Raw genomic sequence first — 27,219 nt, 5'->3', positions numbered from 1 at the left:
TGGGTGGGAGGGTGGTGTTGGGAAGACAAATTGGTCAGCTTGGCTCGGGGAGAAATCCAGTCCATTAAAGCAGTTCAGTGGCCCAGAGGATATTTTTTCCTGTTGCTCTGAAGACTGCACTGGTTGCTGCAAAGCTCAGGCCTGAATGAGCAAGAAACAAAAAAGGCCTTGCGATCCAGCTGCCATAACCACCTTAGAACTACCAGACGAGTGCATCAGAACCTTTTGATAGCCATCCCAGGTCTAAAGCCACAATTTTCTTTTCTATACAGTCACAACTGCGGTAGGCGGTGAGGAAGCAAGAGAAATGTGATAGCCACGTTTCTCTAAAGCGGGTTCTTAAGGATATATACAGTGATACTTTTTGCTGCTTTTGTTTTCTTCCAAGCCAATCAGCCAGTTCCTAGCAGAGTCAGCAAATGGACAAGACCTAAGTGGTGTCGTGATGTGAGCACTGAGCTTTTCTTATGGCCACGTGGCAGGAAGGAGGGAGGGGGTGAAGGACACCAGGCATTTCCAGGGGCTGTACTTCATTGTGTGCTGTTGCTTTGTTCTGTTATATTGTTGGTTGTTCATAGTTTTTGTTGAAGCTCTAGCTTAAGAAGAGACTTTTTTTAAAAAAGACTGTTCGGGGATTTTTTTTTTCCTTATTATATACTGATTCTACAAAATAGAAACTACTTCATTTTAATTGTATATTATTCAAGCACCTTTGTTGAAGCTCAAAAAAAAATGCCTCTTTAAACTTTAGCAATTATAGGAATATTTATGTAACTATCTTATGCTTCAAAAAAAAAACAAAAGTATTTGTGTGCGTGTATATAATATATATATACATATATATTTATACACATACAATTTATGTTTTCCTGTTGAATGTATTTTTATGAGATTTTAACCAGAACAAAGACAAACAGGCATTCCATATCAATGCTTTCGATCACTTACAAATTTTTGAATAACATAAAATCTCATTCTACCTGCAGTTTAATTGGGAAGATGTGTGTGTGAGTATGTGTGTGTATGAGTGTGTGTGTACGCACACGCCTTGAGCAATCAGCATCACACCTGCTATGGAGAAGGTATTTCTTTATTACAGTCTTCTTCCTCATTTGGGTTTGCTTTCAGTTGGTTTTCAATTCGCTCACTGGCCAGAGACACTGATGGCAGTTTATCTGCGTCATTAATCAGCTCCTGGATATTTTTTCTTTTTTTTCAAACAACTGTTTGAAACAACTACTGGAATATTGTCCATAATAAGCTGGAAGTTTGTTGTAGTTTGCCTCAAATATAACTGACTGTATACTATAGTGTTAACTTTTCAAACAGCTCTTAGCACTTTTATACTAATTACCCATTTGTGCATTGATTTTTCTTTTAAAAATGCTTGTTGTGAAAGACACAGATACCCAGTATGCTTAATGTGAAAGAAAATGTGTTCTGTTTTGTAAAGGAACTTTCAAGTATTGTTGTAAATACTTGGACAGAGGTTGCTGAACTTTAAAAAAAATTAATTTATTATTATAATGACCTAATTTATTAATCTGAAGATTAACCATTTTTTTTGTCTTAGAATATCAAAAACAAAGGAAAAGAAAAAGGTGTTCTAGCTGTTTGCATCAAAGAAAAAAAAGATTTATTATCAAGGGGCAATATTTTTATCTATTTCCAAAATAAATTTGTTAATGATATGATGTTACCAAAATAGATTTACATCAGCCTGATTAGTATAAAATTTTGTTGACAATTAATCCATTCCTGGCATAAAAAGTCTTTATCAAAAAAATTGTAAATGCTTGCTTTTTGTTTTTTCAATCATGGCCATATTATGAAAATACTAACAGGATATAGGACAAGGTGTAAATTTTTTTATTATTATTTTAAAGATATGATTTATCCTGAGTGCTGTATCTGTTACTCTTTTACTTTGGTTCCTGTTGTGCTCTTGTAAAAGAAAAACAAATATAATTTCCTGAAGAATAAAATAGATATATGGCACTTGGAGTGCACTGTAGTTCTACGGTTTGTTTTGTTTTCTTCAAAAACCAAAGCTGTAAGGGGATCATTTGCAGCTTGGTTCCTGGCAGCAAATAAACACTTTGAATCTAAATCACACAGTGCAACTTTCAAACAGATTCCGTATCTGGGGTTAGAAAGACGAATCGTCCTTTTCTTTTAAGGTTGCCAGTCTGATGACCCTCCAGCGTCACAAGCAGCCCCAGTGCTTCGCTCAGAAGGCAGGCCTTCCCCAAGGAATCCTCGTAAAAAAGGTGCCACCCAGGGTGTACGGCATGGGGCTGCTGCTCTTAGGGTGACTTCAAACACCCGTCATCAGTCACAAATCAGAAACAGGCATGTCATTTCATGATTAGTGTCAGACTCACTCATCACGTGTAGGAGAAGGTTTGTGATGGGAAACCCTGGTAGTTTACTGTTGGAGAAGAGTTTACAAGGGGACTGTGAGTTGACAGGAAAAATATATATTTTTTAATACATTTCAGAAGCATCAGCTTAAGAATGAACTATAAATAGATCACTGTTGAATGGTCTCTTCAAAAAACATATCCTCAGGGCTTTTGACTCTATAGTATGCCCTCTAAAGCAATATTTCTTTAGTATAAGGCATACTTTTTACAAATTCAGATCAAATTATTAATATTGTATAAGTAGGCATCTTCATCAGTTCAAGGGCAACGGGCAAATAAGTAAGTTCCAGATATTCACTATCAATCAAGACATTACTGAAACAAGGAACCGTCTCAAGTTCCGCATGTCCCTAGGTAACAGCTGAAATGTGAGGCTGGCAGCAAACTCCAAACTGAGCCACTGCCTTTGCAGTCCTGGTGTCCTCGTATTGAGGGGAGTGAGGACTGTGGACAGGCCTGTAGGCTCACAGATGTTTCAGTGGGATTTTTAAAAGATCCCTGATGGCAGGTCCTACAGACTCTTGCTACACTCCTATTATCTAAGAGAGGAAGCCGCCACAGCTGTTGGGAATGTCTCCCAGACGCCCAAGAAGAGCAGGACTTCTTCTGTCATTGCACAGCAGCTCAGCACAATCTGGAAAAGTCCCTCTCTCCCCTCCTCAGCATCATGAGGCTAATCAGGGTTTCACCAGCTCACACACCGTATGGAATATGTGGAACAGTAAAGAGAAGAATCGAGCACTGCAGGGGAAGAAAAATAAAAAATACAACCAACCAAAACTCCCAAAAATAAAGCGCTCAAGCATATACTACCTTTTTTTTCAACTTTTATTAAACGGCATTGACTTGATTGGAACTGGCAAAAGTGTTTCATGACTAGTGATGTATCCATGAGTAGCTGTTTCTAGAATTAGTACTTTAGGAAAACACACGGGCGTGAATAAAATGTAACACAGTAATGAGAATGGGCGCTGGATGCTGCAGCATACAGTTTCTTAAGCACCTTAAAGGATACAAACTCCTCTTAAAGGCCACTTCTTCACAGACACGTGAAACAAAACATTTAAACATCTAAAGTTAAACAATACAAGATTCTGAAAGGGAATGGCAACTGAAATGTTTACAGTGTGAACAATGGTGAAACACACAGCAACCTCTAAAATCAGTCATCTCCAACAGATTCGACGTTTGCTAAGTATTAAGCCAAGATAATGCATATTCTGGTGTCCCTTCTTCCAAGAACAGCCCAAGTTTGTTAAGTTTCAGTCTCTCTGGACAATACTGGTAGGTAATATTTATACTGACAATTCTCTTATAAAAAATCAGTGCTGGGACTTCCCATCACTGAAGAATAGCTATAGTATAAATCTCTCAATTCTTTAACCTAGTTCATCAGTGCAGTTTAGATCTAGAAAGCCATAAAAACTCAAATGGGCATACTGACAGTTAATGAAAAATATAACTGCACATGCACAATTAATATTACTCCCCCTTACTCTACAAAGTTGGAGAAGAGTCCATAATTGTTAGTGTTTAACAAAAGAAATCTCTAAAATTCAAAATAGTGCCATATTTCTCTTGGTTCATAATATAAAGAATTAGTGAAGGCATGATCTATTAATACTGAATCACAAACACAAGTTCAAGTGTGCTGAGTTTCCAATAGCAGGAAGGTAATGGTAGCCAGCTTTCAGAATAATGCTATAGGAAATCTAGCTTGTAGTCCACAGATAAAGCTGCTCCTGGAGTGATGCTGCCCTAAGTAGGACACAGAACTAGAGAAAGAAAAAGAAAACTTTTAAATAGAAATGTATATTTTGTATACATTTACATAAAACATATAAACACTTTATATACATTTTATATGTATATAAGAAAACACCATTAAGTAATGAGAACTAACTGCAACGATCTTTAATAGCAATTCTTTTAAAAAAGGTTTTAAAAGGCTACACCCAACAATGAAAAGTTCTCAAGACACATTTATTAGAATTTCCCAGAAATGAGATACCAAAAGGCCATGTCTTTTAAGGTACGCTTAGAGATAGAAGCCCATAACGTTAGCCCAATACCATGAGGCTTGTAACAGAGCCAACGGGCTCCCTGGTGAAGTCAAAGGGTGCCAGTCTGCACACATTATACCTATCTAGGATCAGCGCAGTGGGAACCAATATCTACACGACTAGCCTCTGGTACAACTGTTGAAGGCAGGGCTGGCTGCAGGCTGCAGTGGGGTAATTAAGCAGATGTGAGAAAGAGAAGCTTAAGTAGCTCATAAGGCAGCTATCCCATTTTTCTCAGGCCAAATGAGGCCACTTTTCTAGCTTCTTTCACTTCTCACCTTTCCATTAAAATTAAGGTGGTATATTTAGGCAGCCAAGCCATGGTCACTGGTGTTAAAACAACAATGAGAAAGTCCCACCGAGAAAGGGGAAGGAGAGGTCTCCCTTGAGGAATAGCCCCTCCCAGGCAAAGCTTCTACTCTTGATCCCTGAGGAAGAGGAATCATTAACCGACTGTGGATTTCCAGGATGGGTGGAAAAGAGCATTTTAAATCACCCCACATCCGCACCTTCCCACACATCTGAACACTTCTGAGCATCACACTCCCCTCTTCATTTTCCAGGACTGTAGGGCCACCGCTTTAGTCTGAACCCTAGCTTCTTTTCCACCCAGTCCTCACAATCCAAAGCTGAGACAAAACAACAACACACGCACACAAGCAGCTCATCAGAAGCAGCACAGGATAGACAGACCTGGGCTCACACACTGGAGCCAGTGGCCTGCGTGTGAGGAGCAGAACTAGATGCTTCCCTAAGGCATGCGGGATAGGGTCACAGTTACAGTCCTGGGTTTTCAGAGGAAAAAATTAAAAATCATTTTCCCCCAGAGCACTCTGTTCTCTGGTCATAAAATTCTTCCATGCAGTCAAGTGATAAATAGCTAGAGAATGCTTCAGAAGCTCATTCTATCTCTGGCCCTCAAGGCAGTGCCCTAGGGACCCACTATAATTAAAAATTAAGACATGTTCTTTATGTTCATCTCATTCCTGTTTCACATCTATAGGAACAAACCTTAGAACAATCCAGTTTTCATATCAATGCTAGCACAACACAAAAGCAAAGATGTCAAGTATCAAAAAAAAAATTCAGAATGTAACAGGAAGAAAAAGCCATCCATCAGAAAAACACAGCTTATTAAAAACAATAATGTGAATTTAGTCTTTTCAACTTCCCTGTTAACCTACTAATGGCTGGCTCCACGTCAAGTCTCTTACAGGTAATACTTATGTACTACAGTCATGCGCCGCATCACAACGTTTCTGTCAACAATGGACTGCATGTACAGTGGTGGTCTCATAAGATTAGCACCATGGAGCGTAGGTGTGTAGTAGGCTACCCCATCTAGGTTTGTGTAACTACACTCTATGATATTCGCACAATGACAAAATCGCCTAGCGATGCATTTCTCAGGATGTGTCCCCATCGTTAAGCAATGCATGACTGTATTCACTCTGAGCTCCCAGTATACACTACGGAGGTTCCCTCTTTATGAAGCTATGGTTGAAGAAAAGTCCCATCTCAGTTATCCAGCATCTCAGAAATCCCAACCTTCCTTATGCTGAGCTAACAACTCTGATGGAGAAGAGAGAGAATCCAAAGAAGAAGAATGTTAGCAGAAGAGGATTGCTCTTAAAACTGGATCAAACACTACAGGACACATTTTGTGATGCTTTGAAAATCTGTCACTTGAATAACTGCTACTTTTTAAAAAATTTCATTGAAAAGTATTAGTTCTGCCTATAAATAAGTGCTTCAGTGCCCTCTCTATCAGCTAAATTTTGCTCTTTCCTCAGCAAAGTAAGTGATCTCACTAACTTCTCAAATGATCTCTTTGCCTCGTCACTATTCCATCCTCTGTGGTCTTGATTTTGCTCCTAAGATTTATGGCTCGTTTTTCACTGCCCTGGCTTTATGAAAGTCCATTCTCTTTCTTTTTCTCCCTCCCCTCCCTGTCCCTTACCCCAATTCCTTTCTTATTCCCTTAGGGACTGTCAACTGATTTGACTGTTCCCTCCTTCATCCGTCCTCACTGATCTGTCGTTCTCTTTCTATTGTCCCCAAGATGGCACAACCCTTCTCAAACCCTCCCAGTGTCGACACCTGCGATTCACATAATTATGGCAGTATCTCCATAATACTTCCCCTACTGTCTTCCTCAATGTTTATAATTTAGCTGTGGAAATTATTTCCAGCCCAGGACCTCAAATAAAAGTTAAATCTTATATAACCATAATTTATAATGTTGGGAGCATAAGCAAGCCTTCTATCTATCTACACCCTGCACAAATGAGATTAATAACAAAAGGAGATTAATGCCTTTAGAAGTCACTTTTTAATCTATTAGCAAGATGATGCATTTATTGACTAATCAAAACTTCCCAACCATTGCACATATACAATTATAAAACTCACCTTTCAGTATATAATCAGTTAACAAGCTTGGAACTTTCTCACTGTCCTCTTTCATGGCACGAAGAACTGCAAAATAAAGGAGAGAAAGAAAAGGCAACAATTTCAAATTCAGATCAAAAATATTTAATTTCAATCATTGTAGCCTTGATCTTAATTAATTATATGGTATGACCAATTCATGCAAATTATTGGTTATTTTCTGGATGAGGGAATACAACTGCAAATGCTTAAGAATTTATTTTACTTGAATAAGTCCTTATTCAGGTAAGAACATTTAGTTATCTGAGAGTTATTTCTCTGATTTAAAATCTCTAAACAGTGGAGGCAGGAAAGAGGAATTGGGTTATTTACACAGAGCCTCAGTTTTGTCATAATAAATACTGGAAGGCGAGTGACCATACTGTGCACTTCTATGAGCTCTGGGGAACAGGAACACTTCAGTGCTGCAGATCTCACAAGCTGGAGAAGCTCTTAGATACATGAATAGTTAGCTTTACTCTCCAAGCAGCATCTCTCTCAGTCTTCTTGGAAACTTTTACAGAAAAGACTAAAGTGAAGAAAAGACTTCGATGAAGCAGCACCCTGCCAGGCTGCCTGCCCCTCTATCATCCTACAGAGGAAGCTGGATGAATTAGCCTCATCCTAAAGGGAATCTTTGACAATTTTATCTCCAAGCAAAGTTAAAATAGAAAAAACAGATTAAACAGCTAGTATTATAGTGGTTAAAAAATCTAGACCACCCAGGTACAGATAACCGCAAATGAATATTGCACTTTCACAGTGATTGCCAACTCAAGCTTTCTGCAGAGCATCCTGGGGAAAAAGTCTCACTATTTTTCCCCAGACGTGTAACAAGACAACATAGTGTAACTGTCAAGTCAGCCTTCCTGGGGTTAAACCTTGGCTCTGTCATTTCCTAGTTGTGGGACTTTGAGCAAGTTACTTAATCGCTCAGTGCACCAATTTCCTCATTTGAAAATGAGAACAATAATTAGACCTGTCTCAAAGGCTGATTGTGAGTATGAAGATACTAATTCAGATGTAAAGGACTTAGAACAGTGCCTGGCACATAATATATGATATGTAAGCATTAGCTATAATTATTAACACAACTAATATTATTCTAATTCTTATTACTATTATTATTGCACCTCTAATAGCTTTTACAAGGAAGGCTATGCATCCATAAACACTGGGATTGTCCCCACTGGGCTTCCCCATGGCTAACATCTACAGGTGGTGGCAGCTGAGGCTCAGGGTCTCCCCAAAGTTTTCAGAAGATAACCACTTTTTTTACTTTCAAAGTGAAGGTCATCTTTCCATCTACTGTCTTCAAAACAATCCTGTCCTCATAACTATATTAACTTGGACACTGATTCACACACCCTACATACATGCCTTCAATCACCCAAAGATTCCAAATTGTGTCAGTCTACGAAGACATCATCTAAGAATCGGCCTAAGGACATTTTGATGTGGGAATTATGACTTTGGTTTGGCCAAGTATGTGTTTGTCCTTGATCTGAGAAGCCGAGGTCTCTCAGTAATTCCTGGCTTCTCGGCAATATTTATGTTCCCTTCTTAAAGGCTACTATGTTCAGTATTTCTGCTTCCAATCATGTTTTAGTTTTGTTTTCAGTTCTATATAAAATCACATACCAAAAGCTAGCATTATTAAAAAGTACAGTGGCCTGGGAATCAGGAGACCCAGCCCTCTAATTAACCATTCTGCTGTGTGATCCTGGACACTCATAACTTCAGGGGTTCTCCTGGAAATCAGAGGGCTGGCCACCCAGTTAATCTCTTAATTCTTTATTTTAGACTGGCTGCCATCACTGGATTGATCCACATTTAAGTATGAAATGTTTTGAAAAGTGTCGTTCACCAAAGAAAAGAATAAAAGCTTTAGGCTAGCAGGCAGGCAGCTTGTAAATAAGACACTTATTTCCTTCTGCTCCCCATAACCCATGCCTCTATGCCCTTAATTTCCAAAATAGGTATCATCATCAATATCCACTCATGTGATGCTTTCTCATTTGGCTCCCTCTTTAATTAATGGTTATCACAAACATTTAACTTAGAAAGAACCTAATAGATCAGCAAATTCAATCCCTTCAAGAAAAACAAAGCTGAGTAACTGACTTACCCCAAATCCCACCTACATTAATTTATTTACTATGAGGTAAATAGAGCAAATATTTTTATCCTCATTTTTCACTGTGGCTAAGAGAGAGTAAGTGACTTCCAAGGATATCCCTGTAAATAACAGGGACAGAACCAGAATTCAGGGCTCATTTATGGCTATCATATGAGATATTCAAATATAATGTATATTCAAGTCTAACAAATTATTTTAAAATGCAAGCCCCCTTGAAGGTGGAGTATTTTTGCCTGTTTGTTCACTAAAGCATCCCAAGTGCCCAGAACATGGCCTGGCACAGAGTAAGCCTTCATTAAATATTTGCTGAATGAATGTTCTTAAAATATTACTATCAATTTATGTTTTACCTATTAACTACTACCTTGGGTTCTACATTCCTAAGAAAGGAGAGGTTTTTAGGCCACAGTTCTAAATCTTTCCTACTGAGTTATTGACAGCCATATTTATATAAGATCCATGAAGCACCTTGTTTATTGATAAGTAGATATGTTCTTAAACATACAAGAGGTAATAGAAAATCAAGTTACCTTTTTTCCCCCAAAAGTTCAACTTGTAAATATTTCAAAAGGTAAAGAAAAGCAGGAAAAATACAAATCAACTCTAGATTTAGTGTTGTGTTTAATGTCATAGCCATTTACGGTTTCATTTTCAAAAGAATAAACAATGACATCCATCACTTACTATCCTAAATTGACAAAAAAATAAACAACAACAAAATCAGCCAACTAAAATCAGTATCTAGAATCAGCAAAAGTAAATAAGGCAACAGTTTAATTTTGTCTTTGCTCACTTTTTGTTAATATTTGAAGATCTTCAACAGATGGTGGTCCATGTTTTTTCTCATAGGGAATGACTGTTGTCAAGTACTGCCAAGTTAAAAAAAAGTATGTGTCACTTAAATCTGAATTACCTTATCTGCAAAAAATTGATACAGTTCCTAGAAAGTCTATTTTATAACATGAAACATGAGCTACTTTAGTAATGAACAGGTATCTTGCTATCTCAGCTGGAGCTCATGTTTTGCCCACCTCTATCTGCTTCATACAAGCCCAGTGTCAACATAAATATCCACTTTTTTGCCTAAAATCCAAAATTTTAGAGTAGGCCTGAGGGTGATTTGTTTAATTTGTTCATTTTTAAAGTGAAGTCTTATCTAACAGTCTCCTTGCGTATTTTTCAACACATTTTTAAAACAGTATTTTAAACTAAAAACATAGCTGTAACAGTTCTGCATAACAAAATAATTCCCAACAGCCAAATCATTCTGTTGCAGACCATTGTTTTCTGGTTGAACAAAATGGTCACATGGAAAACAACTCTAAAAACACACACCAGCTTCTTCCAGAAGCCAACATAGACAAATTACCCAAATAATTTTAGAAGTGTATTATTATTCTTATTATTACTTTAAATTATTATAGTTATAAATGTTTAAAGGTATTAAAGAAAAAGAGAAAAATGAAAGGAGAGAATGGTCTGTTGAATAATGAAGATTCTTGTCTGAAATGGAGACCAACTGCCTAGTTCACCACTGTAAAGTCTCATAAAGTCTCAGAGTTATGCCCTACAACTATGTCCCATGAAGGTATAATCTAAAATTATTGTCCAGATTCCCCTACTCTGACCACTCCAACAAAGAGACATAGTTCAGTGTAGCTTGCGTGTGCTCATCTAGAGATCACTGGTTTTCACTTGGAATCTCCTCAGACCCACCCATTATTTAGCCCCTGTCCTAAATCTCAGCTCTATTCCTAATCCTCTGAGTGATTTTTATCCTGTTCATAATAAAAAAAGCAAGATAAAACTACTTAACAATAACTGGTTCTCTAGGTCCAGAAAAGTAGGAAAAGTGTATTGTTCAATCTTTAAGAAACTTAATTGCTACCATCTTTCTGGTGTAGACTTCTCCAAGGTGATGCCCAATGGTATAACAGAATAACTCTTTGTGGAAAGCACACACAAAAAGCCGGGAACACGCCCTCCTGGGGCTTCAGCAATAGCACGTGTGTCAGGCAACCTGGAGAAGCATCAGGAAGCCGCGCCTCGGCACGCAGGCTTTCCGGCTACACTTTCGGGCCTTGCCGCCCCACTCCCGTGTCCAGGGTCAGTTTGGAGGTTATTTTGCCATCTTGTGGATTTGAGAGAGGTGAGAGGCACCAGAATAAAACAAAAATTCAACCATCCCTTCGTGGAGCCCCTTTAAGAGCTGCAAACATCAGCGTGAAGGATTATTTTATGTCGATTAGTTCCCTTCTGGAGTAATACAGAACTATCTCCAGTAAAAACCCTCGGCTCAAATGCCTTCCTCTGATAAACTGCCTGCAAACTACATTCTGCACTTTCTCAGTCTTCACTTAAGAGCTAAATTGAAGAGCTTTCTTTTTGAAGTGAAAATTTCAAACTGTGAAAGGTAAGTTTAAGCACACTCAATGCAGATATGTCCCCCACGTTCATGATATTCCTTAAGTTACACGAAAATGTTACTAAAAGGCAAATTGCAACACATTTGACTGTATATTTATAGCCATATATGATTTTGTATAAATAATGTCTCATGTCCCATTTGGGCAGACAAGTGAGTTGGCTGACTACATGATACACCTTTAAAAACACATGAATTTCATTTAAAAGTAAGATATACTCTATAGACATTTTGACCTAGAACTCTAGTCTAAAAGATACTAACGTCTGGCTTTCTTCCCCCAAAAATGCGATGTAGTTTCCTAGACTTTTAGAATTAGAGTAGCATCTCCTAGCTTAGTTATTTTCATAACTAGATATTCTACGCATGCAATTCATTGTGTCAATGCATTAATATCTATTTGTTTAGAGTGAAAAATGGAGCTTTAAAACACATATTAAGAATGCATTTAGTCTATTGTCCAATTTGAAAAATGCTTTTTACTAAAGAGAAATTCTATGCATTATCAAAACTATAAATATAATGAACTTTCATTTCTCTCTTTGAAGCAACAGCCTGAGTAAATTAGTGTAAGTGCCAGCTTTCAGGACCTTCACTTACACAGAGAATGAAAAAGCAGATAATGAGGAGAATAAGGATAACCGAGCACCTGTTTCTCTCCACCTGAATTTCCAAAGGTGTGGCGGAGGCCATTCTGAATGACATTTGAGATCCCTTCCATGCTGAAGCGCTAAAGGCAGCAATACACGGCCCGGAAGAAAAGGACAGAGAAAGAAGTTCAAAGACTATTAGTAAGAGTACCACTATGACTTATGTGCCAAACAGGCAAGCAGTTAGAAAATGCCACTACTCATTCAGATAAAGCAGACAAAATCATGCTGTTTTTAAAATGTCTTTGCTTCCACTTCTTTGCAAGTCAAATGCAAAATCAACTGCTTTTATGCTACTATATTCATAAAGATTTTTCCTGACGTAGCTGATAAACAAATTTGCTCCAATGCAAACAATTGTAAGTTGTACACATATTTGTTTTATGCAAAATTTAGCACATAATTTTTAAGATACCTTTTGATATTGTTTACCTACATTTTATCAAAAGTCTGAAAACTTAAAACTAACAGTATGCATATTTTCAGCCTAAGTTTGCATATTTCTACCGTAAATTTGGAGAACATTAACATAACATTTGGCAAATGAAAATGCTGTTACTTGGAGAGCTGATTATTGCTTCCCACTCACTCTTCAGGCCACCTGCCAGTGCCTTGGTGCAGAAAATGCAAACTGGAAGAGTACATATGCTTCCTGGAGAGCAGAGTGGGCCCCACGTGCCAGCTAGGCCCCCTAAAACTTCTGCAAAGACTTTTCCACTCTGTTTCTAGGAAACAATTCTAGCTTCCTTCTCCCAGCAACCGCCAAGACTTCCTAGAACTCAGTGTACTGAAAAGAGAGTATTTTTTCCTAAACTACTCATCTTGATTTGTAACCAGTCTACAATGTCATCAGACAAAGTCAAAAGAGTCCAGTGGCACCTCTATGGCTGCCGAGTCAAAGGACTTAGATGGATTCTCACAGCATGACTAATTAAGGGGAAAGGCATCCTGAAAAGGAAGTTCAATCCTGATTCACTGATAATTCCTTTCCCTGGAATTTTATAAGGGAAAGTTGAATCAGTAAATACATTTGAGGAGTCAACATAAAGAGTATTTTACAGGGCTCCAAAGAATAGAAGAAAGGACACCAAAGCAATGGTCTCTGCCCTCAAGAAATGTATAATTAAGCCGAGTGGTTCTCAAAGTGTGGTCCAGGAACCCCCCCAGGGGGGTCCCTGAAACTCTTCCAGGGGCCCACGAGCTGAAAATTATTTTCTTAGAAATACAAAGACATAATTTGCCTTTTTCACCCTCATAACTTATAGTGAAATATTCCAAATGACAGATTGAATTCAGACATGGGAGATTTGAGAATCTAGCTGTCTTTGATTAAGCTAGATATTAACAAAATCGACAAAAATCCATAGCAATGTCATTTTTCTCACTAATTTTTTTTACATATAGTTATTTTTCATAAACATATGCTGTTTATATAAGCATTAATGAATTCTTATTGATACTTTTAAATGAATTAATAAATATTTAAAAATTTTATCAGTTTTAACTTCTAATATAGTAAATATCAATCTATATAAACAAAAGCTCTCTGGGGTCTTCAATAAATTTTAAGAGTGTAAAGAAGTCTTCGCAACAAAAAGCTGAGAAACACCAAAAGCTTTAATCTTTGAAGGAGCTGTGTGCCTCTGCATCAGTCACATACTCAGTAGTACTACTGAAAATCTGAGTACCGTACCAAACTTGACCATCTTGTGGGAGCTTGTACAACTACACCTCTCCCCCTGAATCATCCTTCCTCCCCACCCAGTCCTTCCCAGATCTGCATTCCATTTTGTTTTAGCAAGAATCAAATGTCTGGTCAAGACACCTCAACTGAACACACTCTACTTTACTGACAGCATAACTATTACTTTTGATGAAGTAGGCTAGTTTTAACTATTTTTATCAATTTTTCATATGCCATCACATAATTTGTTCACATTTTTTAAACAGATTATCAAAAGACATGACTTCTTAGGTTCCAGAGTCTGCAATAAAAATTATGGGAAACTCTTTTCAAATAAACAAGTCAGATCCTCTTTTAAAAACTGTTTCTATCAAATGAATTTCCTTTCGAAAGCAACAAAGAAAGGGGCCAGCCCGGTCGCGTAGTGGTTAAGTGCGTGTGCGTCACTTCGGTGGCCTGAGATTCGCAGGTTCGGATCCCGGGCGCACACTGACGCACCGCTTGTCAAGCCATGCTGTGGTGGCGTCCCATATAAACTAGAGGAAGATGGGCATGGATGTTAGCTCAGGGTCAATCTTCCTCAGCAAAAAGAAGTGGATTGGCAGCGGATGTTAGTTCAGGGCTAATCTTCCTCATTAAAAAAAAAGCAAAAGCAACAAAAAGAAAAATACTTTATTTTCTATATTAAGTTGCTCCATTATCTATGGGCATGTTAAATCTAGATATAAACTCAGAAAATCTCAAGCAAGGTGAAAAGTTTTAGATTCAATGTATCAGGAAACTAAGGTATACTTTACATTTGAGCAACACGTTCTAAAAACACTATCTTTACTTTCCCAATTGAAAACTTAATTCCTGTCACTGAAAAAAAAAAGGTTGATACAATTTATTCAATTCCTAAGCTATATATGTAATTTAGGTTTCCTTATTCAATGTGCAGTTGTGGACACTGCTGAGCCATTTCAACTACTGGTAGCTTGACTACTTGTGAAAGATGGCTTTCATGCAATCCAGGCTTAGTGAAAATAAATAAAAATGCAATGATGTGAAGACACGGTAACTTGGAAAAATGCAAAACTAACAGCTGATCCCAGCAAAAGTTAAGTAAAGGAACTCTCCGTAGAACTTCTGCCCTGCAGCTGATGATAGCTGAGTCAGTAGCTGTGGCCAACCAGACCCCACTGCACGCTGACCAGGCAAGCAACGTGGCAGCCGGCGAGGTTCTACTGCCTCCTGTTCCACTGGGAAAATGACAGAACAAGAAAATCAGAAGGTTCACAGGAAATACAAAGAAACCAACTACAAGATACAGCTGAGGACGTTCCTCCACCAATGCTCTGGTTGCCATCAACTCCCACCTCCCCAGAAACCAAACAGAAACAATTTTCTCCCTTTACCGCATTTCTAAACTCTCCCTCTCTTCTAGCTCTTTCCCACAGGCAACTTCAAATTCTCAAACCTCAACCTAGCCCCTTTCCCAAGGGCTTCCTGAAACAGCTCTTCCCAGCATCATTTCTTTGATGCTGAGGTCCACAGACACTTCTTAGCTCTCTCGGAGACATCAGTAAGCTGTCCTCCTCGCAACCGCTCCCTGGATTCCTAGACACCACACTCTCCCAGAGTTCTTGCTGCCTCTCTGGTGCTTCTTCTGAAAAGTGCCTCTTTCTTTGCTCATCTCTTACATCGCGGTGTTCCCCGGGATTTTGTCCCTATTTTTTTTCTCATGCACACTCTCTGAACCTTCCACTCAATAGTTTCAACGTCTGCCTCCACAAATCTACAGCTCCACTTCACTAAGATCAGTAAAGTGCTTAGAACAGAGCCTGGCCCATAGGAAGGGCTCAGAAAACGTTAGCTATCTTGTTTGTAACTTCCCTCCTGAACTCCAGACATGTATGTTTAATTGCCTATTGGACATCTGGATCTAAATATTCCTAAAACTCATCATACCCAAAATCGAATTCATTCTACTCTCTCCTACCAAAAATCAAACGAAAAAATAAAAAATCTGTTCCTCCTTCAACATTCCATACCTCCATCATTCATTTACTCCTTCTTTCAAAAAATATATAGAGCCAGATATTATTGCAGGTTATTAATGATTCAAAGTGAACACATCAGCCAAGACCCCTCCTACCCTCAGGACCCGATATTCCAGTATAACAGGAGCAGAAACAATAAAACAAGCAAATGACCTAGATAACTGCAGATAATGCACGCTCAGCCGATAGCTACAACAGGGCAATTAAAAACTGGACGCCTACTTTATATCAGGAGGTCAGAGAAAAGTTCTCTGAGGAGGTGACATCTGAGCTGAAACATGAATTATACACCCTCCCAGATGAGCTACAAAGGACAATGAACAAAAGAGATCCTCTCAGAGAACAAAACCAAAAGCAGCCAAACTGGCCAACCAAGGAGTTCACTGTGCGGCCAGTGCGCAGGGGTCCTGTCATTCTTCTCCAGCAGGATGTGAAACAGTAGCTACTGAGTATTTCCATTCTCCTCTCCTTTCCCGTAAGAAGTTTTTACTGTAGTGGCCCTGTTCTCTCTCCATCTTTGCGCCCTGGATGTGTTAGAATGGCTGGCTTAGCCTTTGCACCATAAGCGGCTACATCCAGAGCTGATGGAAAGGGCCAACATCCCCCAAGATGCTGGGCTTGAGGCTAGATGCAGTTGTTATTGACGAGACTTTCCTATCTCCCCATGGGGAAGGGGTACCTGTGTTCTATCGGTGCTTACCCAAGTCAGAAATCAATGACCCAACCCTAGCTCCTCCCTTCCCTCATGCCCCAACCAATAGATTCAACCTCCTAATATCCCTGAAATTCAACTTTTTTCCCATCACTACTGTCACTCCCTTGACTCATTTCTTACCTGGTGACAGCAACAGCCTCCTAATCTACTCCTTATCTCTAGCTGTCTCCTTCTAATTAGTTCTCCTTGAAACACTGAAGTGACCATCCAAAAGACAAATCTGAACATGTAACAACCCTGATTTCCTACAGCCTTTAAATAAAGAGCAAATGCCTCAGCAGGGCATACAAAGCCATCCATTTTCTGGCTTCCACTTTGCTGTTTCCACACTCTCTTCTTGAGTTACTCCCTCCCTCACCTTCTAGCTTTCTCATTCAACCTCTAGTCATAATGAGCAACCTGCAGTTCCCCAGCTGTCCATCACCTCCAGGGGGCTGCCCATACTGCTGCCTTGGTATGCCTGTCCCCTCCTTCCTGTCCCCAGGATTCAACTGAGCCTTCCCAGACCCCTAAACCAAACTAGAGGCAAGAGTGATATGTGTACATCTCTACCACAAGACAGTGCCAGGCAGAGAACACTAAAAACATGGGAACCATTTTGAATTTAGCAATCAATTATCACCCTATCCCTAGGTTTCTCAACCTTGACACTACTGACATTTGGGGTCAGAAAATTCTTTATCATGGGGGCAGTGCTGTACATTGTAGGATGTTGAACAGCATTTCTGGCCTCTACTCAGCAGGACACCAATAGCACGACCCCCAACTCCTCCAAGTTGTGACAACGACAAATGTTTCCAGACATTGCCTATTGTCTCATGAGAGGCAAAATCAGCCTGGTTGAGAATCACTGCATGAAGTGCACTGGACAGTTTGTCATCTGGATCCCCAGCCCACAGGCAGCATGCCCCTGAAGGCTGGCATTTCCTCTGCATCCTTAACACCCACACCTGGCACATAATTGAGATCAATATATGTTTCTCTAATAGTCATAAAAGAAAAGAAAATCAAGATATTTTTTAGAGTGGGGGGCGAGGCACAAGATCAAAAGAAAAACAGCAGAGAAAGAAAAAAGTTTGGTTAGGTTACTTTTTAATAAATTCAACTCAGTTCTCAAAATCTTTAAGGACAGAAATAGCGTCAGGCGCCTCTTTCGTATGTCCACAAAGCACAAGCCCGTGCTCGGCACGTAGGAGGCATCTGATCGATAGCCACTGGCCTCAACCGATACATTCTTCAGCAATCGCTACCCATAACAATGAAATACTTCCAGATTTTAGTAAGAAACTAGGCATCAGACTGTAGTCAAATGTCCTTGGAATCAGAAAGTTTTTCAACAGTCAACTTCGATAGAAAAATGTCAAACTAGAAATTAGAGATCTGGGTCTCTCCCAGGTTTACCACTGACCGTGTGACGTGACGGCAGTCACTAAACCTGCCAAAGCCTGTTTCCTCGCCTGTGAAAGAGATGATGAAATGACATCATTTTTAAAGGTCTTCTTATTTGTAAATTCCATGACTCTATGGATTAACTCAACCAAGAAGACTATTTTTTTTTAAGAAGACAAATGGAAACGCACATGCACACGCACACACATCAGTGTGGACTGAAAGGTCACATGAGGCTATAAGATAAGCGCTCTAGGATGACAGAACTGCACACCCAGATGATACATTCAGAGTTATCTACAACAACGGCTTCATTTTCTTATGAGGAAATGAGCACATTTTGAGCGAGGACAAAGACTAGCTCTTACTCGCACCATCCCGGTGACATGCACGGTGTCTTGGTCACAGCAGGCATCTGTAAATGTCTGCTGAACCAAAGTTGTAACACTCCTAAGACCAAAGCCCAAGAGTCTTAGAGCCTATGATAACCATATCATGAGGCCTCTTGACTTCTTGCAGGAGAGAAATTTTTTAAAGGAGGTAAAAGGCAAAAATAATCTGAGGGTGAACAAAAGAAAGATGACATGACAAGATACAAAAGTTACTTAAAGGAGTGCACACAAAATTCTGAAAAAGTCCACTGAAGAACCCAGCCTAGGAAGTCAACAGGAGATTAATAAAGTAAAATAAAATAATCTTGTTGACATGGCTTGTAAAACAATGGAATGACCAAGAAATATAAAACCCCTAGTATAATAAAAAAGTAGCAAGTAGAAGATCAATGAACTAGAAGGATTAAGGAACAGAAAGACTATGGTAGCAAGAGGAGGAAGAAATAGGAAAAGAGCTCTCTGTAGAACACACACAGATTTTGTTTTACAATTGCCCTACAAATTCCAAAAAACAATGCACCCTTTTGGAAGGCAAAATGAATTTTAAAAAGATAAAACCTCAGAGATAGATTAAATTTACTTTTTAGTAAACGTCACCACATTTAGAAACACTACATTTACAACCTTGAGAACAGATGCAGTGTTATTAGGTGCTTATGGTACTTAACTGGGCCAGAGGGAAGATTTTCTCTATGCTTAAATTTTATAAGCAGGGGTTGGGGGGAGGGAGAGAGAAAGGGAGAAAAAGAAATGGAAGGAGGGAAGGAGGAAGAAGGGAAGCGTTTCTCTGTTGAACATTTCTCAAGGAAGAGGTACCACAGACATGTCAACGCACTGACAGAAGCAGGTCTCAAGGTTAGGAATGCTCAGAGAAATGAAGGACATTAAATAAAGATCTGTTACAGTTTAATTAAAGTAAACAGTGCAATATTAGGTATGTCAGAAATCTGCCTCCATTTAATCTACCATTTCCAAATTTGAAGCAAAGGATTCAAATGTTCAAATTCAAAATGAAGAGCTGGTGAAGGTTCTGTGAGTCGAAAATTATTCTGTAATCTATCTATCCTTTTCCTATCACATCTTTATGAAGGAGTTAACATCTCTGTAAAATGCCCTTCTCAGAATGGAATTTTTGATATGGGCCCATTTATGAGCAGGAAAATGATTAAGCACTACAGTATTCACTTTATTGTTCCCCTCACCGCTGACAAAGTGCCAAGGTAATGTGGCAAAGACGGGGAAAGGGTTTACTCAGTCCAGGGCTTCAATCTCATAATTTATACTGAGAATTCTCACAACAGCCTCATGACCATTTCCTTCCCTGGCGTGAGTAGGTATTGAAAGTCTCAAATTCAGTCATTCTCTGGAAACTTTTCTCAGACAAAACCAGAAGCAACAAAGTGTAAACAAGATATAGAAGATTAAAAAGATATCTATAAAAATCTGAAAAAAGACAAAGAAGTGAGCCAAGATCTCCCTGCCCATAGACAACATCCTGCACAGCTCAGAAGAGGAAAACGCAGAGCCGAGGGTTCCTTGCACTCCTCTCTGTACAACTCTGCACATCCTCGCTCCAATGCACACTGGTTCTGCGAGCTAAGGCCTCTGTCGAGCTTTCTTTTACCCATTTATGAAACAGCAGCCATAACAATAATGTCTGCTTTACAGGGTTGTTGTGAGCATTAAATAAAATAATCCATGGGAAGTGCTTAACAAAAGTGTTCAGCAAATACAAATATTCAAAAAATGTCTGGGCTGTATTCCTTTAAAAAGGCTAGAATAACATGTGGGACTTAGCTCCCAAAGAGAAGTAACCATACTTTTCTACTTTTCTCCAGAACAGTAACAACAGTATTTCAAGTCCTCCTCATATAAACAAAAGGGCAACTGAGAAATAAAAAACTCCTGATTAGTCTCTAGCTTAAAGGACTGAAGACAACATGAAGAAAAGACACTACTGTCTATGACTGAATATAGAAATCAGGCAAAAAGCTTAAAAAGAAAACAAGTAACACTTTTAGGTAATTCAAGGTCTTTCTGAACAATAAAAAGAAAAGAGCTAGGAAAAAAACTACCTAAACTGAAAAGCAACAAGAATCAGATCAAGCGTTGTGGTTTGTTAATTCCTTTCTAGAGTCCTAAACATATCAACTCAGCCTGTGCACAGGGTATCTCCAGTTCAACTAATTTCACAGGAAGCAGGATCCAAGACAGGGAAAAGCAAAATTACCCAAGAGGCCAGGAAATTCAGACTCTTCCTGCTACCATACTTTTCTCTTAGCCTCATCTGACACCCTCTGGCACATATCTCTAACTAGCCAGGAAATGGTTTAAAAATCTCACTATCAAAGCTCAGTGTCAGAAAAAAAGGTTAGGAAAAGCAATTAAGAAATACTTTCATCTATTTCTGACTCTTACTCTAATCTATGCTCTACTCCATTAATATTCTTTACACTTACAAGGTTCAAAAGAAAGTGAAATTCAAACATAATTATTGTTCTTTATAAATCACATCTTTTTCAATAGTTTGAATGACATGATTTTCAAATACTATAAAACAGTAGTCTTAACTTTTAAATTAAAATTCTTAAAATAATCAAAATACAAAACATGATAAAAACAAAACTGAAAGCAATAGTTAAGTATAAAAAAATTACAAAGTAGAAATATTCAAATAATTATTAAGATATTAAGATACAAAAATTGATTTTGCTTGTTTTGACACTTCTTCAAATCAAATAATTTTAATGTGAATTATAAAACAATTATAAATGCAAATTCTATCAAAAAATAATTTTTTCAAAAAAACAGATCCAAGTAAATTAGAAAATATGAATTATACCAAAGCAGATAAATATTTGAAAATGTCTTGAATATTAAAGTACTACTTTATAAGCTCACTCTCAGAGCACAGAGATGTGTGTGATATGAAGATTTTCAAAGTTAGGAGTTAAATGGAATAGTATCAATTTAATTTTTTGTATGGGAAGATCTTTTTAAAATTTTACGTATTAATATTAATGTGGTAATTAAATTAAGTGTTGACAAACATTTTCAAAGCTATTAAAACTAGAGTAAAATAATTAACCCTGGCAATTTTATAAATTCCTTCCTGATACTTACAGATACTCTAAACTAAGAATACAGTTTCCTGGCGTATTATGGCTTTTATGTGAATTTGTGTTATACTAACAAACAATTAACAAACCTCTCCAAGACATAAAGAGTCAAGAATAGACTTCCAATTTTTACCACATTAATCGCTGGGTCATGAAAGCTCACTATTACCAGCCTAACACCAAAAACCACTGCAGAAAATAAACAGTAGATAATGGTAAAATATCAAAAACTGGTGGTGACATATATTTCTCTAGGCAATACTATCTTTCATAAAATAAATTTCTCCACTTCTAAGATAATTCATAACTCATAAGTGTGAATTACTAAAATAATAAACATTACACATCCAAGTTTCTCTCCACCCTGATGACCTTCCATTTTATGGCCCTAACACTAATTTTTAGGGCAGACCTTATCCTCTCAAACACCACTACTCAGAAAAGGGGGGGAAATGAGCCCTTTTTCCACTTCTCCTCTACCTTCCTTAAACTACCTTTCATCACTATGTATAAATACAGTCTGCCCAGAGGACTGCCAACATTTTTATTTTTTTCATTTGTTCCCAAATCTCAAGACAACTGGTCTACCTGCTGGTTCTCTTCACTTGGCTACTGGGAATCTGTCACACACAGCACAAAGGACTGTTGTTAGGCGGGGTGCCTGCGGCAAATGGCTAGGAGACGGACTGGCCAAGGCCTTACCACCTGCAGGTACAACTCAGGCTGCTCGATGGGGCCCTGAGGGAAAGAACTCAACACACTCTTAGGATAAAAAAGGCTACATTTTATAATAAATTTTAGTCACAATATAGTGATGTTTTCATCTATACAAATTCATTTAAGTGGAGTTTACATCTTTTTTCCTTCTAATTTTCAACTTTATTAAAATTTAGTCTAAATCAGGAGTTGGCAAACTTCCATAAAGGGCCAGATAGTAAATATTTTAGGTTTGGGGGCCACACAGTCTCTGTTGCAACTTTCCAACTCTGTCCTTGTAACACCAAGGCAGCCACAGACCACATGTAAATGAATGGACGTGGCTGCATTCCAATCAAACTTTATTCATAAAACAGGTAGAGGGTCACTTTGCGCCTTGGGGCAGCAGTTTGCCTTGCCAATCCCTGGTCTAAAATATCTCAGCAAATGTGCAATTTAAAAATTCCAAACTAAAAAGAAAGAAAAAAAAAAAAAGGCAAGTCCAAAAGCACCAAATTCAAATAGCTGTGTCAGAACAGTTCCTTCTAGGCTTAGAGCTATCATAAATTAGAATAACTTCAGAATGATCTAATAGTAGCTGTCTAAATAAATATAAATTTCTCTTACCTTAAAGTCAGTTTTGGTCAAGATTAAGTGAAAAACTATTACTGGGGCATTTTTACATGTAAAAAAGAAACAAAATAAATTGACTATTAGTCATAATACCAGCTAAGTGAGTCATAAAGACAGACGGAGCAATGCATCTGTGAAAGAAAAATACATACAAGAAAGAGCCCTAGCTCTCCCCTATCTTTAAGCAGTTATCTCCCCAACCCCCAAAAGCAATCAATTAGAGTAATATGATTCTTTTTACAACAGAGTCACTGACTGCTAATATCCCAAAACTTTTCAGAATAAACTTCTTTGGGTTAGACTGAAGCAATTATACATTTTTGCTGGTGGTGAGGGCAACACACTAGACCTTGCTTGAAAGTTCAATGTGATTATGGCAAACAGAAAAGATACTATAGATTCTGTCTTCTCAACCCGAGACTTAGAGTAAGCAACCTTATACATGACTTTGATTCTAAAGGAGGAAACTGTCCATTTTCATCCTTATAAGATTTCTAAGGTATTATGCTAAGCAGTTAAACATTAATGTCTTTACAACTTCAGACAACTCTGGATAACAACCACTACTAAATTAAAACATGACTGGGGTGCTTCAGTTTGTTCCTGTACTCATGTGAACTGCCACTGAAGTTCAGTGACCTGTGAATCTACTTGATATCAACAAAAGACTGGCAAAAAAAAAAAAAAAAAAAAAATTCCTGATTAAATAACAATAATTCAAATACCACATCTAAATCCTCTGGAATTCCATCTCCTTTATAGTGAAGTTTCAATTCAACAAATATGCATTAAGTGATGTGCAAAGAACCCAAAATTAGGTGAGGTGCTGGGGAAACAATGTGAACGAGCCTTTGGGAAGGCTGCACTCTTTCTGAGGAAAGACAAGCCAATGATTACAGCAGAGTATGGTACTATGATATCAGAAGTATGTGCACCCTCATAGATAAATACAAAAAACATCTCAAATGTGACATAACAGGCAACTCACAAAAGAATACAAAGGATCAACAGATCTAACCATTGTTTGCCTATCAGATCAGCATATAAAGGTTAATAATATCCACTATTGGTTGGAGGTATAGGGAAATGGCCACTCACTCATGCTCTTACTGGGTTACATTTCTGTAGAACAATTTGAAAAGACAATTGTTTAAAACCCTTTAAACCTTCATATTCTTTTTTTTTTTTTTTTTTTTTTTTTTTGTGAGGAAGATCAGCCCTGAGCTAACATCCATGCTAATCCTCCTCTTTTTGCTGAGGAAGACCGGCTCTGAGCTAACATCTATTGCCAATCCTCCTCCTTTTTTTTTTTCTTTCCCCCAAAGCCCCAGTAGATAGTTGTATGTCGTAGTTGCACATCCTTCTAGTTGCTGTATGTGGGACGCGGCCTCAGCATGGCCGGACAAGCGGTGCGTTGGTGCGCGCCCGGGATCCGAACCCGGGCCGCCAGCAACAGAGTGCATGCACTTAATCACTAAGCCATGGGGCCGGCCCCATATTCTTTGACCTAGAAATTCCACTGGTTTTGGAATAGTTGGAAATGAGTAGACTGTAGTTTCACTAACCAAAAGAAAAAATATAAGAAAGAAATTCAACTTTAGGAAAATGGTAACTTTGGTTTGATAGGATAGATTTCCAATTAATACAAGATATTCAGGGAGAATTGTCTAGTAGGCATTTGGACATATAATAACTAGCATGTACCCAGGATATATGCTAGTCTTACATACATTATTTCATTTAATCCCTCCAAACTCCAAGGACTAAGTACCCAGTGGCAGGAGGAGGATTCACACACAGCTCATAACCCAAAGGTCTTAATCGATATGTTATTCAGCCTCCATGGGTTTTGGCACCTGACTGAAAGATTCAAGGTAAAAATAAAGATTTGCAAGTTTATCTTTCTTTCATGCATTTATTCAGCAGAAATTTATTGAGTACCTAATGTGAACCTAAGAATACCAGGAAAATAAAGTTACATTTCCTATCCTTAGGGAACCATAACAGAGACAGACATGAAGACAAAAAATTGCAATATGGTATGACAGTGCTAATAGAAATAGTTAAGAGGAATAATACTAACCCCAAAAGAAGGAGAGAGTAGTCAGTTCTGCACTGGAGGAAGAGTCATCGAGGAAGGTTCTAAGAAAGGAAGACAATGCTTGACCATGATTTTGAAGGATGAGTTAAAAAAAAAAAAAAAAACAACCTCCGAAGTGGATAGGGGAAGCAGGAAAGGAGAGCCACTCCAGAACAAGAGAGTGGCATATATAGAAGCACCAAAGCCCAAAACAGCACAGTCAGTTCAAAGAAACGCTTGTAGGCCACTATACTGATGACAGACCATGCCCTTCACCCATTCCAGTCTCTACATCCCACCCCTCTGTTTCTCCAGATGCTAAACAGGACAAAGGAGATACAAAGTTTACCATTCTCTTGAGTCTCATTTCTGAAAGAGAAGACCTACTCTTCCAAACTCTCCTCCCAAAAGAGAATTGGGAAGGGACAGGACAGGCTGCCTGCCAATCAGGAGGAGCAGTGACACAGTGACCACCCTATCACCACCCCAACAGCATCACTATCAACCACCTTACCCAGCCTTTTGTTTTCTTGGTAGTATTTATTACTACCTGAAATTGCATTGTCTACTCCTTCTTTCCTTTGTTTATTGCCTGTCTCCCTCATTAGGATATAAGCTCCAAGCGGCCATGGCCCTTGTCTGTTTCATTCACCATTGTACCTTCAACAGTGCCTGGACAAGGAAGACACTGCAAATATCTGCTGAATGAATGAATATTGTTATCTTATCCAACATGCAGCATATTATTTTAAAAATTAAAACAAATCAAGATAACATTTCACTTTTACAAGATATTTAATATTTTCTTTAATATTTAATAGTATTTTCAAGACCCTAAAAAGATTTTCTAATGCTCTAAATAGCATCCCTAAGCACTCTCTTTTTTTTCACTGCAGCAAATGTCTGAATTGAAGCATGTCTTCAAAATTAACACCTAAAGAGTTTAACTGCTCTGTTCCCATCCAGATATTTCATTACAGTATCTTTGGACCAAAGAGAACAAGCTAGCAATTATGGATAAAATGTTATACCAACTACAAATTGATGTTTTGTTCCAATGAAACACGCTTAAGGAAAAATGGAAGGGAGCTGTTCCATGCTTAAGGAAGAAGTCCAAGTCCTGCCAATAAAACAAAAATATCTAAAGTAAGAAGAAAGAGGGCCGGCCCCGTGGCTTAGCGGTTAAGTGCATGTGCTCCGCTACTGGCGGCCCAGGTTCGGATCCTGGGTGCGCACCGACATACCGCTTCTCCGGCCATGCTGAGGCCGCGTCCCACATACAGCAACTAGAAGAATGTGCAACTATGACATACAACTATCTACTGGGGCTTTGGGGGGGGGAAAAGGGGAAGATTGGCAATAGATGTTAGCACAGAGCCAGTCTTCCTCGCAAAAAGAGGAGGATTAGCACAGGTGTTAGCTCACGGCTGATCTTCCTCACAAAAAAACAGAAAGAAAGAAGAAATAAGTGTCTAATGTTATTAGAAAACAGGTAACACATATCTGGAAAAAGGTCAGCAATTTTTAGAAAGTAGTGTCACTGACGATAGCTAAGGCATAGAGATCAGGCCCTGCCAAAACCGCATGTTACATAAGAGGTCTGGGAAGGCAGCATCTTTTGGAATCTGTTTATCCAAGTGGCCACCTCACTTTAGGGCTCTTTTGAGCCACCCACCACTATTTTCCGAATCACAAGGTTTCAAGCTTCTTGTATCACAGATGGGATGGTCTTTCTCCAGCATTTTAGCCTTACGAAAGATAGAGGAACTGGTACCGCAAGTTTAGCAATGCCATTATTAGCCTGATTAAAGGTTTTGACACAAACAGTAGATCAGAACTCAAGAAGCAGCTTCACAAGTCCAAATATTGTAAAACAATTTACTGTTACTATGAATCTATGTCAAGACTAAAAAACGTTCAAGGAAGACCTAAATGTTGCCTTGTCAAATACATTTCTCAATATAAATGCCACGTATAATCACGCAATGAACTCACTCGAAGCCTTTTTATATGGGAGTTACAAAAAGAAGCCTTTAAACCCCGCTAGGGATATATTTACTTTCCTCAGCCAAGTGTTAACACCAATAAATAGAGGATTTACATGTAATCCTTAAAAGCAGATAGGCAGAAATTACCAACCATGCTATGACTTTTTAACTAAGCATTTTATTTCATCACATTTGTATAAGAGGGCAATTTATTTTTATTTTTTTGTGAGGAAGATCGGCCCTGAGCTAACACCTGCCAATCCTCCTCTTTTTGCTGAGGAAGACTGGCCCTGGGCTAACATCCGTGCCCATCCTCCTCCACTTTACATGGGACGCCGCCACAGCAT

General features: G+C 38.5%; 1 protein-coding gene across 6 annotated transcripts in view; it reads right to left on the bottom strand.

Moving 5' to 3' along the window:
• Positions 1–3,236: 3,236 nt before the first annotated feature.
• The window catches only part of FEZ2 (fasciculation and elongation protein zeta 2), a 46,690-nt gene continuing 22,707 nt past the window's right edge, over positions 3,237–27,219 (bottom strand). For 4 of the 6 annotated variants that reach the window (XM_087436910.1, XM_087436908.1, XM_004418145.3 and 1 more), the window contains 4 exons: positions 12,134–12,214; positions 9,853–9,928; positions 6,902–6,967; positions 3,237–4,201 (listed from right to left, as the gene is read on the bottom strand). In XM_087436910.1, the coding sequence (XP_087293036.1) occupies positions 4,185–4,201; positions 6,902–6,967; positions 9,853–9,928; positions 12,134–12,214 (240 nt within the window). In that variant the 3' untranslated portion in view covers positions 3,237–4,184. The remainder of the gene's footprint in view (positions 4,202–6,901; positions 6,968–9,852; positions 9,929–12,133; positions 12,215–27,219) is intronic. The other 2 variants (XM_087436909.1, XM_004418147.3) reach the window with 1 other exon arrangement.

This window comes from Ceratotherium simum, chromosome 11 (assembly GCF_057802395.1).
Source record: "Ceratotherium simum simum isolate JZ-2026a chromosome 11, ASM5780239v1, whole genome shotgun sequence".
NCBI classification, from domain to species: domain Eukaryota; kingdom Metazoa; phylum Chordata; class Mammalia; order Perissodactyla; family Rhinocerotidae; genus Ceratotherium; species Ceratotherium simum.
This window is presented reverse-complemented; position numbering and strand designations above follow the sequence as displayed.